The sequence below is a fragment of the Scyliorhinus canicula genome, chromosome 17 (genome assembly GCF_902713615.1).
Source record: "Scyliorhinus canicula chromosome 17, sScyCan1.1, whole genome shotgun sequence".
Lineage (NCBI taxonomy): Eukaryota > Metazoa > Chordata > Chondrichthyes > Carcharhiniformes > Scyliorhinidae > Scyliorhinus > Scyliorhinus canicula.
Window position 1 is genome coordinate 54,528,125 of NC_052162.1, and position 12,870 is coordinate 54,540,994.

At 41.6% G+C, this 12,870-nt stretch overlaps 1 protein-coding gene across 2 annotated transcripts in view; it reads left to right on the forward strand.

The window, feature by feature from the left end:
* LOC119952060 (protein Shroom4-like) overlaps nucleotides 1-12,870 on the forward strand; it is a 192,753-nt gene that overhangs the window by 2,799 nt on the left and 177,084 nt on the right. For both annotated transcript variants that reach the window (XM_038775576.1, XM_038775579.1), the window contains exon 2: nucleotides 9,910-10,061. In XM_038775576.1, the coding sequence (XP_038631504.1) occupies nucleotides 9,910-10,061 (152 nt within the window). The remainder of the gene's footprint in view (nucleotides 1-9,909; nucleotides 10,062-12,870) is intronic.

A 12,870-nucleotide genomic window follows, 5' to 3' on the forward strand; every position in this document is an offset into this window, starting at 1 on the left:
GAAATACATTTTTTGATTAATAGGCATAGTGTTAAGCAGATAAGGTGTACTTGTGGGTGAAACAGCAGCAGTGAAACTGTAAGCAGGTAGTTTGCCAAAGGCCTTTTACACTTTTTATGCACTTGGAATAGAATATTTAAGTCCATATAAATACATATGAGAAAGGACAGGACTAGAAAAATGTTTGCAGTGTATCTGGCTGGTTTCAAAAGTAAATATCTCAGGGCAGCACGGTGACGCAGTGGTTAGCATTGCTGCCTCAAGGCGCCGAGGTCCCAGGTCCGATCCCGGCTCTGGGTCACGGTCTGTGTGGAGTTTGTACATTCTCCCCGTGTTTGCATGGGTTTTATCCCCACAACCCAAAGATGTGCAGCGTAGGTGGATTGGCCATGCTAAATTGCCCCTTAATTGGGAAAAATTAAATCGAGTACATTAAATTATTTTTAAAAATCTCCTAATCACACTATCTGCCTCCCTGGATAAATGTTCAACATGTTTTGTCACCCTCAATGCAAAGTCATTAATCTGCATACATTCCTCCTTCTAAGCTTGAGTTTATTTGTATAGTTGTGATAACTGTAATATTACAGGGGTTTAATCATTTTATTTTGTTGAATGTTATCTCCCCTGAGCCTGCTCTTGTCTAAAATCAAACAAACCCAGCCTTTCAATCAGGTTTCAGAGATCTATTGCCTGAAGTTGGGTATCAGTTCACTTACCTTTTGCAGATGGCCTCCAATCTGGATATTTTTACTTTGTATAGTGACTGGAGAAATGGAGGAGGGAGATGAAGGTGTGACATTGTAGTGGTTTGGCCAGGACAGGTAATGGAATATGAGGGGACTCTTGTTAAGCTGCAAGATGCTTCCACCCATGAGCTCAGTTTCAGCCTCAGTCAACATGTTAAGGCAGGGGTGGGCAAACTACGGCCCGCGGGCCGCATGCGGCCCGCCAAAGGTCTTTATGCGGCCCACCAAGTCATTAAAAAATTTTTTTTTTTTAATTTAAAAAAAAAATATTTTTAAATTATTTTTTTAAGGTTAATGGGGGGGGGGCTGTTGGGTTACTTACTGGTATAGGGTGGATACGTTGACTTGAGTAGGGTGATCATTGCTCGGCACAACGTCGAGGGCCGAAGGGCCTGTTCTGTGCTGTACTGTTCTATGTTCTATATGAGGCGCCCAGAATCATAACCGGGTGAAGTAATTATTTTACTTAATATACTATGCGGCCCTTTAAAATTGTGAATTGCTGAATGTGGCCCTTGCACGGAAAAGTTTGCCCACCCCTGTGTTAAGGCCATGGATGATGAGTATCTTGTTTGCAAGAGATTTTGGAGAGTTTTCTTATTTCCTTTGTCTTTTGCCATTTCTTCCTGCAGTAACCAAAAATGCTTATTTTCAAATTCAGGATTTCTTGCATATAATTTATATTTTTTACAGTAAGAAGTCTTGCAACACGAGGTTAAAGTCCAACAGGTTTGTTTCAAACACTAGCTTTCGGAGCACTGCTCCTTCCTCAGGTGAATAGGCAGGAAGGAGCAGTGCTCTGAAAGCTAGTGATTTAAAACAAACTGTTGGACTTTAACCTGGTGTTGTAAGACTTCTTACTGTGCTCACCCTAGTCCAGGGGTGGGCAAACTTTTCCGTGCAAGGGCCACATTCAGAAATTCACAATTCACAAAGGGCCGCATAGTATATTAAGTAAAATAATTACTTTACCCGGTTATGATTCTGGGCGCCTCATATAGAACATAGAACAGTACAGCACAGAACAGGCCCTTCGGCCCTCGACGTTGTGCCGAGCAATGATCATCCTACTCAAGTCAACGTATCCACCCTATACCAGTAAGTAACCCAACAGCCCCCCCAATTAACCTTAAAAATTTTTTTATTTTTTTTAAATTAAAAATTTTTTTTTTTTTTTTTTTAATGACTTGGAGGGCCGCAGAAATACCTTTGGCGGGCCGCATGCGTCCCGCGGGCCGTAGTTTGCCCACCCCTGCCCTAGTCCAATGCTGGCATCTCCATATTATATTTATTGCAACATGATCACGTTTATCCATTGATCGTCCCACAGAAAAATACGGACACAATTTAAGATTTTAAAATGCAGATTGATTTGGATTTATGCCCCCCTTTAACATTTATACCCATAGCTTCTATCCCTGCTTTACCTAAAAACTTGCTGTTCAACCATTCCACTGCATAATCCACATACCAATCACCAACCTGGGCAGTGCCATGGGAGACTGACTAGTTACTTCCAAATTTTTAGTTGGCTGATCCTGAATTTTTTCAACCTTTTAGAAGAGACATTTATCATATGTTTTAGTGGACCAAGTGCTTAGAAATCTTTGCTGTTAAGTCAAACCGCTTTCAAGCGCCTGAGTGAAAGCAGTGTGAAGACTTCAAAAAAGAAACATAAAAACTTCCTTTGTGAGGTGAAATAATGCAACCTCCGGCCAAAATATGCCTTTTGGATCGTGTGTGGTTAATGTTACACACAAGAATCTGCACACTTAATAGAGTAAAAAATGCAAGGATTATGAGCCATTTGGATTGCTGATGTGCATGGATTTGTGGCATAGCTAATTATGACCGCTGCTCAAAACTATAAATCCCATCTTGCAGAAGTAACTAATCTAGTTATTACTATTGTATCTATCGCCCTAGCCTGGTGCAGGTGGATACTATTACAGGGTAGATGTTTGCTTACCAGGCCCTTTCCATACCCCTCTGGTTAGCTAATTACATCTGTTCAATTTTTAAAATTATTTCCTGGGATGTGAGTGTCACTGGCAAGGCCAACATTTGTTGCCCATCCCTAATTGACATTGAGACGGTTGTGGTGAGCCATTGCCTTGAGCTGCTGAAATACATTTGGTGTACGTACGGGAGTTCTGGAGTTTTGACACAAATGAAGGAACAACAATATAGTTCCAAGATGGTGTGATCCCATGCGTCTGCTGACCTTGTCCTTAGGTGACTAAAGCCGGAGCCTGAATGTTGAAGAGTTTAGGCATTTTAGAACGACAAGAAGCTAGAAAAAGGTGGAGGGATAGCCTCTGATAATTAAAGATGGTATTAGGCGAGTGCTAAGAGAAGACCCTAGCTTGAAAGAGCAAGACGTAGAATCAGTTTGGGTAAAGCTAAGAAATATTAACGGTAAGAGGCCACTTTGGAAGTATCCTATAGTCCCCCTAACTGTAGTAGGAAAGTAGATACAGGGAGAAATAAACGGAGTGTGCATGAAAGGTACTGCTATAATCATGGGTGACTTTAATCTACTTGTAGATTGGGAAAATCGTAACCAGAGGTAACCAGGAAGGTGAGTTCATTGAGTGTTTTCAGGACAGTTTCTTCGATCAGCACATTCTAGAGCCAAACATGCATAATGAGACAGGATTAACCAGTTGCCTCATTGTAAAGGAGCCTCAGGTGACAGCAGTCACAACACGATAACAGGTTGAAATGGTTAATTGTGAATCCATGACGAGCGTTTAAAAAAAAATTATTCCTTTCCCAAAGCTACAAAACCAATGTGCAGTGTGGACAGCGCCAGCCCTTAATCCATCTCCTTGCTTGCTTCAAAAAACAATTCGGATTCAAATTGAATCAAATCCCCACAAAAGAGACATACTAGATCCAAGCTGACAAGAGCTGGCATTACACCTGATCTTGGGCTTGATCCTCCGAATAACCTCCTCTGTTCCTATTTTCTATCTTTCTATGTTGTTTTTTTTTGTTTTTTAAAAAATAAATTTAGATTACCCAATTATTTTTTCCAATTAAGGGACAATTTAGCATGGCCAATCCACCTACTCTGCACATTTTTGGGTTGTGGGGGCGAAACCCACGCAGACACGGGGAGAATGTACAAACTCCACACGGACAGTGACCCAGAGCCGGGATCGAACCTGGGACCTCAGCGCTGTGAGGCAGTTGTGCTAACCACTAGGCCACCGTGCTGCCCTTCTATGTTGTTTTTAACAAAAAGACTGAGCTAGTATCTTAAACTAAATTAAAGGTAACAACGAGGATATTAAAGCAGAACTGGCTAAGATTAATTGGGAAACTGGGTTCAAGGGTAGTATGATCGCGTCTCAGTGGCAGACCTAAAGGAGATATTGCATAATGCTCCGAAAATATTTATCCCGGTAAGAAAGAAAGGCTTTTTGAGAAGGATGCATCATCGATTGCTAAAGAAATAAGTTGAGAATAGTGTCAAATTCAAAGAACACACTACAAATTTGCAAAGGATTGGACCGATTTTAAGATCAAGCAAGAATGATTAAAACAATAGAGGCAGAAACCAGAGTATGAAAGAAAGTTAGCTAGTAATGTAAAAACAGGTAGTAAATGATTTTACAAGTATTTGAATAGGAAAAAGGTAACTGAAGCTAGTGTTGGTCCCCTAAAGAGTGAGTCTGAAGAGTTCATCATGGAAAACAAATAAATGACGGAGACGTTGAACAGGTAATTTGTGTCTATCTTCACTATAGAGGACTTAGAAAGCTTCCCCAAGATTCTTGAAAATCAAATCGATAGGGAGAGATGAACTTCTTACAATCGCTATTATCGGGAAAAGTGTGTTATGAAAATGACTAGACCTAGAGGCTGGCAAGTCTCTGAGACTGGCTGGCCGGCATCAAAGGGTCGTAAAAGAAGTGGTGGCATAGATAGCCGATGCATTGGTTATGATCTTCCAAAATCCCTTAGTTTCTGGAGAGGTTCCAGTGGATTGGAAAGCAGCTAACGAAAGGAAGGAGGCAGAAAGCAAGAAACTATAGGCCAGTTAGCCTAACATCAGTCATAGAGAAATTGCTAGAATCCATTATTAAGGAGTTTATAGCAGGATACTCAGATAATCATGATTTGATCAGGCAGAGCCAACATGGTTTTGTTAAAAAAGGAAATCTTGTTTCACTGATCTATTTTTTCAAAGTAGGATTCAAGATGGATAAAGTTGAACCGATGAATATGGTGTACTCGGATTTCCAAAAGCCATTTGATAAAGTTCCACATCAAACGTTACTACATAAGATAAGAGCACAGGGTGTGGCAGAAACATATTAACATGGATAAAGGATTGACTGCCTACTAGGAAGCAGAGTAAGGATAAATGGATCTTTTTAAGATTGACAAACTGGAACTAGTGGAGTGCTGATTCCTCAACTATTTACAATCTATATCAATGTTTTGGATGAAGGGACCAAATGTATGGAAGATAAATGTGCCAATGACACCAAGATGTGTAGGAATATAAGATGTGAAGAGGAGGTAGAGAGTCTGCAAGATGATATAGACAGGTTAAGTGAATGAGCAAAACATTAGCAGTTGGAGTATAACGTGGAAAAATGTAAACTTGTTCATTTTGGTAGGAAGGATAAGAAAGTGATGTACTATTTAAATGGAGAAATATAGCAGAACCTAATGGTACTGAGGGATCTGGGTGTCTTGGTACATAAATCAAATTGTATAAAGCTAGTATGCAGGTACAGCAAGTGATTAGGAAGGCAAGTGGAATGGAACATAAAAGTAGGGAACTTTTACTACAACTGTACATGGCCTTGGTGAGATCACATCAGGAGTACGGTGTACTATTTTGATCTCCTTATTTTAATAAAGACATAATTGTTTTAGAAGCATTTAAGAGAACGTTCACTGAACTCATTCCTGGATTGACTGGCTTATCTTATGAAGAAAGGTTGACGAGGTTGGGCCTATACCCATTGGAGTTTAGAAGAATGAGCGGTGATCTTATTGAAATATCGAAGCTCCTGATGGGACTTTGATAGGATGGATACGCAGAGGATGTTTCCTCTTGAGGAGGAGACTAAAGCTAGGCGACACAGTTTAAAATAAGAGTTCTCCCTTGTAAGACGGGAATGAGGAGACATTTTTTCTCCAAAAGTGCAGTTGGTGTGTGGAATTATTTTCCTCAGAAAGCAGTGGAGACTGAGTCTTCAAATTTATTCAAAGCAGAGTTAGACAGATTTGTGTTCGGCAAGGGAGTCGAGGAATATGGGGGCCGGCAGGAAAGTAGAGCTGGGACAACAGCCAAATCATTAATTTTTTAAATAAGTTTAGGGTACCCAATTATTGTTTTCCAATTAAGGGACAATTTAAGGGATCATCTACCTAACCTGCGCATCTTTGGGTTGTGAGGGTGACACCCACGCAGGCACAGGGATAATTGCAAACTCCATATGGGCAGGGGCCAGGATCGAACCCGGGTCCTCAGTGCCGTAGGCAGCAGTGCTAAACACTGTGCCACCTTCCGCCTCAGCCAGATCATCTATGATCTTACTGAATGGTAAAGGAGGCTCGAAGGGCTGAATGACCAACTCTTGCTCCTATGTTCCTGTGGTAGAGATAATAGGCTTGGAAGGTGCAATCGAAGGATGCTTGGTGAGTTGCCGTAGTGCACCCTGCATGTACGTAGTGCACCTGCACGTAGTGCACCCTGCACGTAGTGCACCTGCACGTAGTGCACACTACTGCCACTGTGTGCCAGTGATGGAGGAAGTGAATATTTAAGCTGGTGGATGGGGTTCCAATCAAGAGGGTTGCTTTGTCCTGGATGGTGTTAAGTTTCTGAAGTGTTGTTGAAGCTACAGTCATTCATGCAAGTGGAGAGTAATGCATCAGATTGCTCACTTGTGCCTTGCAGACAGACTTTGGGGAGTCAGGGGATGAGTTATACAAATCAGAATTCCCAGCCTCTGACCAGCTCTTGTAATCACACTATTTACATGATTTGTTCAGTTCGATTTCTGGTTAGTGGTAACATCTGAGATGGGATTCAATGATCAATGATAATAGCATTCAGTGTCAAGGGGAAGATGGTTAGATTTCTCAGTGTTGCATAATCGAGTGAAATAAGCCTGTCATCCTTATCTATCTTGCTGACATGAGTCCAGACACCCAGCAATGTGGTGGATTATTTTAATTATTCTTGAAATGGCCCAGCCAGTGCCACAGTTCTATAAACCAGTAGAGAATATCTGAATAAGAATACAACTGGATCTCAGTTTCCTCCTGAGGACCCCAACACCAGAGGTGCCAGCCTTCAGCTAATTCGATTCACTCTTGTGATATCGAGAAATTATTGAAGACATTGAACTCTGCATAGGCTATGGGCCCCGATAACATTCCAACAATAATACTGACGATCCTGTCCACCACCTGCAGGGCACAAGTCAGGAGTGTGATGGAATACGCTCCATTTACCTGAATGAGTGTAGCTCCAACAACATCAAACTCAGCACAAGGACAAAGCAGTCCAATTGATTGGCAAACTATCCACCACCTCTAACATCCACTACCTGCACTACTAAAGCGTAGTGTCATCAATATGTACCAATATGTATCTACTGGATGCACTGCAGCAACTCGCCAAGGCTCCCTCAACATCACCTTCCAAACCCATGACCTCTGCCACCTAGAAGGACAAAGACAGCAGATGCATAGGGAACACCACCTGGGAGTTTCCCTCCAAGCCACTCACCATCTTGACTTGAACTATATCTCCATTCCTTCAATGTTGTTGGGTCAAAATGTTGGAAGCCCCACCCTATAGCACTGTGGGTGTACCTGCATACATGGAGTGCAGCGGTTTAAGAAGGCAGCTCATCACCACCTGAAGGGCAATTAGCGATGGGTAATAAAAATTTTGGCCTTGGCAGCAATGCCCAGGCCCTGTGAAAGTTTCAGAAAAGGACTGCCAAAGAGGTTTCTATCACAGAAAAACATCATACATGTTGATGCCAACTCTGTACTGAACAACCATAAACTAATTCCAGGGCATCACTGGTTCCCATAACTCTGTACTTTCCCATACTTCAAATATTAACCATTTGTTCCATACAATTTGCAATGGACATTGATTCAGGCACTCATGTTGCAAAACATTTAGCCCTTTAGTATTCTCTGCAGAAATACAATTATATTTACCTCCTTACTCACTCTTAGAGAAAATTTTAAATCCATGTGCCCCAATCACCAACTCCTCAGAGCTGTTATCTAAATAAAATGGCAGTTTTCATGGACATTTATCGGAATCAAAAACTTATCCTTAAATAAGCCATGAACAAAATCAGTGTGCTGTCGGTTTAATAGTCCCACTTGTTAATATTTTTTGCGCTAGTGATTTCACAGGTTACTCAGCAGCTATCTCTTTTCCCCCTTTCCTTTATTTATTGTTTGTGTTTTTGTTTTGGTGAATGTTTGTGCTTCAGATGTCAAGAAAGATAGGGGAGGGCGCTGCTAGTTTTAACCTGAATGATATTTATCAGCCAAGGGTAGGGTTGATACTGCTTTATGTGATCCAGCCAGATCTGGTGATAAATCGCTCAACCAGTTGTCCACTATATTCATTCAGGGCTGCATCGTTTTGACTTAAAGGTGCAACAATGAGGGTTGGGGGAAGGCTGCAGAAATGTTGCAGCAGGTGGAGTTGGTATTTTAATAAAGGCAGTATCTGTAATTGATACAATTGGTATAGTGAGATCATGTGAGACAGTAAGTTCAAAGAGTTGGCTGTGAATATGGGTTGGGGAGTTTACATGGAGAGAGAGATTTGGGGAGAACAGTTAGCTCAAGAGGAGAGAGAACATAAAGAATTGTGATGGAGGTTGAAATCACTTGAGGATGAGAAACTGTTCAGTGCATAGGAGGAGGAGGAAGAGCACCAGGGACATCTGAAAAATGCTATTGTACTTGGAATGGTAATAGAGAATGAAGATTTTTAAATGAGGTGGGAAGGATGGGACAAGTTGGGAAGCCCAGAGAAGGAGAAAATACCAGATGAGTAAGGGGTTAGGGTAAGGAGTGATTTAATGATGAGCACCATACGACACCCTGGGCTATTGCGTCGTCAACTCTAGCCCTGCAAACCCTGGAGTCCCAACATAAGTGAATTAACCAATAATCCATATATATTTTCCGAGATCGTTGACTCTTGACTGCTCCAATGACTTACAGGCACTAGATTTGTAAATGAAACGTAATAACTGTTTATTTACAAGAAAAGAGATAAATATATAGTGGCTATAATAGAACAATGGTCTGCTAATCTAAGTATTCCCCCCATCAATCTCTACCCACACAGACACACAGCGGAGTAGGAAAGGATCGAATTAACGGGAAAAAACTGGGAACGAGAGATGATTATCTTTGGCTGCTGAGGTTATAGCCTTTGTAGTCAGCTATCCTCCAGGGACACTAAGTGTTGAAACCTATCAGTTGGATCAGACCTTCTAAATTATGCCTTCAGTTAGAAACCGCAGGCTGTAGAATTTCTTCTGGGGAGTCACTGTCACTTGATTGACCAACACCAGATTGGCTCTCAGTCTCACTGAGACAATATTTGAATTCTCTACCTGAGAGTTTAAAATAAAGTTTTCCATCCACTCTGCCTCTCAAATGGTGGCCTGCTCTTTCTGCAGATCAGGATTAACTGTAGTGGAGAGAGAGAAAAAGGGTCTTTTCTTCAAGACCTCTAGAGACCTCAGGCGAGACACCAGATTGGGCTTACCTCAGCCTTTCAAACAGGGGTTAAGCTTTCACAGGTGACCTACAGAGAGAGACTGCTTGGAGCCCTTTAATTAGAAACTGAGTTAACGTTTTGTCTAATTGACTCGTCTGCAGAGTAGCATGACAACGGTTGAATTGCCTGGTTAATAAAGAATTAAATTGAACCTGTGACTTTCCTTGATGTTATTGGTCAGTACCAGGCACTATGTTTAATCTGTAAACCACTTTGAAAGATATTTTTTATTTCAGAATGTTAATTGATGTCTTATTAATCATTGCTAAAAATTACTATGATGCAATAGCAATTTTTATAATGCAGTTGCTGTTGAAAGTTAGAGGGCTCATTTGCACTTTTAAAATATGCTTTCAGATTGAGGATGGAGGCAAAGCTGCTTTGTCGAAGAAACTGCAGCTTGGTGATGAAATTGTAAACATCAATGGCTCCCCACTATATGGTTCAAGACAGGAGGCACTCATCCTCATTAAAGGATCATACAAGGCATTGAAGATGGTGGTGAAACGGTTAGAAATCAACTCAATAATTATTAGAAGACAATAACAAATTGTATTACATTTCAGTGAAATCTTCAGATTTGAGTTTTCAGAGCTATATTTTCTCAGAATGAACAGAAATACGTATGTACTCACTGGGCATAATTCCTTTTCTGAAGTTCGGTCCCACTGATATGAATGCGACCAATAATTTTGGGTGCCTACTCTTCCACCAGCTCTTCTCCAGACACTCTAAACCCCCACCCCCAAATCATGTGAAACCGCCAACAGAGCTGTGGTTTCTCAGGGCAGTCTGCTTGTGCTATTGAACAACAAGTAAACTAACTTGGCAAACTAGACAGGTGGATCAGAATCGCTATGCAAAATTGGAAAGGTAAATCAAGGTGCTCAAAGAATCGGGCGAGATAGATAGCATAAGAGTTAAAAAAAGGCTAAGACATAAGGTAGTGTCAGAGTAAGGGGGCTGCAATAAGTTTTAAGTTTACGGTGCATGTGTATAAACGGATGCATAAAACGTAGTAATCAGGTTGGTGAGCTGTATAGTAATAGTGTAAAGGTCGGTGAGGGGTGATGCGGAAGAAGATATTTTATGAAGTGTGTTCAAGAAAATATTCTAGGTAGATATGTTTCCAGCCCGACGTGCTGGAAAAGAGGCAGTATTGGATCTGATTCTGGGGAATTAGATGGCACAAGTGGACCAAATGTTACACGGGGACCTTATAAGGGGTAGTGATCATAGTTTAGGTTAGCTATGGAAGAGGACAAGGAGCAATTCAGAATAATGAATTAGGGGTGAGAACAAATCTGGGAGAGGTCAACTGGAGTCAAACATTGGCAGACAAAATTGGCAGCATGGTAGCACAGTGAGTAGCATTGTCGTTTCACAGCGCCAGGGTCCCAGGTTCGATTCCCCGCTGGGTCACTGTCTGTGTGGAGTCTGCACGTTCCCCCCCCCCCCCCCGTGTCTGCGTGGGTGGCCATTCTAAATTGCTCTTGGTGTCCAAAAAAAAGTTTACGAGGGGTTATTGGGTTACGGGGATAGGGTGCAAGTGATGGCTTAAGTGGGTCGGTGCAGACCCGATGTGCCAAATGGCGGCCTCCTGCACTATATGTTCGATGTAAAACTAGATGGGAAATAGTTTGGGTACAGTTGAGGTATGGTCCCATGAATGGGAAAGGGATGACAAACATATCAAGAACTACCTGTCATATGAACGAGAGAGTAAGAGGAAGAAACGAAAGCAATCATATGACAGATGTCAGGTTATAGAATCATTGAATTTACAGTGCAGAAGGAGGCCATTTGGCCCATTGAGTCTGCACCAGCCCTTAACCCCACCTTATCCGCAGTAATCCAGTAACCCCAACTAACCTTTTTATTTGGACACAAAGGGCAATTTAACATGGCCAATCGACCTAACCTTCACATCTTTGGACAGTGGGAGGAAACTCAGGCAGACACAGGGAGAATGTGCAGACTCCGCACAGACAGTGACCCAAGCCGCAAATGAAACGTAGGACCCTGGAGCTGTGAAGTAACCACGCTAACCACTCTGCTACCGTGCCACCCAAATTATATAAGAGACAATCGGGTTGAATACAGAGAGTTTAGAGGGGAGTGAAAAAAGTAACAAGAGAAGCAAAGAGAAAATATGTGTAGAGACTTGCCATTGACATACAAGAGATCCAGCAATCTGCTATAGGCATATAAATAGTAAAAGAAAGGGGGCGGTCGATTTAGGGATCAACAAGAAGATTGATGAATGGAGGGAGTGGGAATGGCTGAGGTACTAAATGAGTACTTTTGCTTCTGTCTTTTGCAACGGAGGTGTATTGCCCAAGTCATCATGAAAGAGGAGGATAATTAAGACACATGATGGGCTAACAATTGATAAAAAGGCTGGCTATACTTAATGCTGTCAAGTCTCCAGGACTGGATGAGATGCCGCCAAGGGTGTTAAGCAAAGTAAGGGTGGAAATTGCAGAAGCACTGGCAATAATCTTATCTACATGCAATGGTGGTACCGGAGGACTGGAGAACTACAAATATTAGACCCTTGTTCAAAAAACCAAGCAAGGATAAGCCCAGCAGCTACAGGCTAGTCAGATTCACCTCCATGATAGCAAAGTTTTAGAAACTATAAACCAGGAGAAAATTAACAATCCCTTGGGAAAATGTGGACTGATTAAGGAAAGCCTGCATCGATTTGTGAAGGGCAAATTGTGATTATGCTTTTTGACTGGGCACCAGAGAAGGTTGATGATGGTAATGCTGTTCATGGACTTCCAGAAAATATTTGATAAAGCACCACATAACTGGATTGTCAACAAAGTCAATACACGTGGAATAAAAGTGTCAGTGGTAGCGTGGATATGAAGTTGGTAGAGTGACACGTTATGATCCAAGGCTAGGCTCCCAATTTGTTGGTAGGATCCAGTTAGGGACCAATAACATTTTGTTTAAAGTAGACAAAGTTTGAAATTCAAGACACTTGCTAACAAAATAAAGCCATTGGCATCCACTGGTTATGAACAAAAGTAAACTTTCCAGGGTCAGAAAGATAAAACAATTTACATTATCTACCTTGTACTCTTAATATTCAGGGCAAGTATGAGGTACATATGAATTAACGGACAACTGTGGCAAACACACTACAGTGCACAATAAATGACAGATGAGACTAAGACGGAATCCATGGATTTCTCGCCAACCCACCAAGGTGACAATAAGACTGATTATCAACCAATCTCACTGAAATGAAACTCTGTTTCTCTCGCAAGTAATCGCAATCTTCACATTCAAAGATTTTGCCTTGGA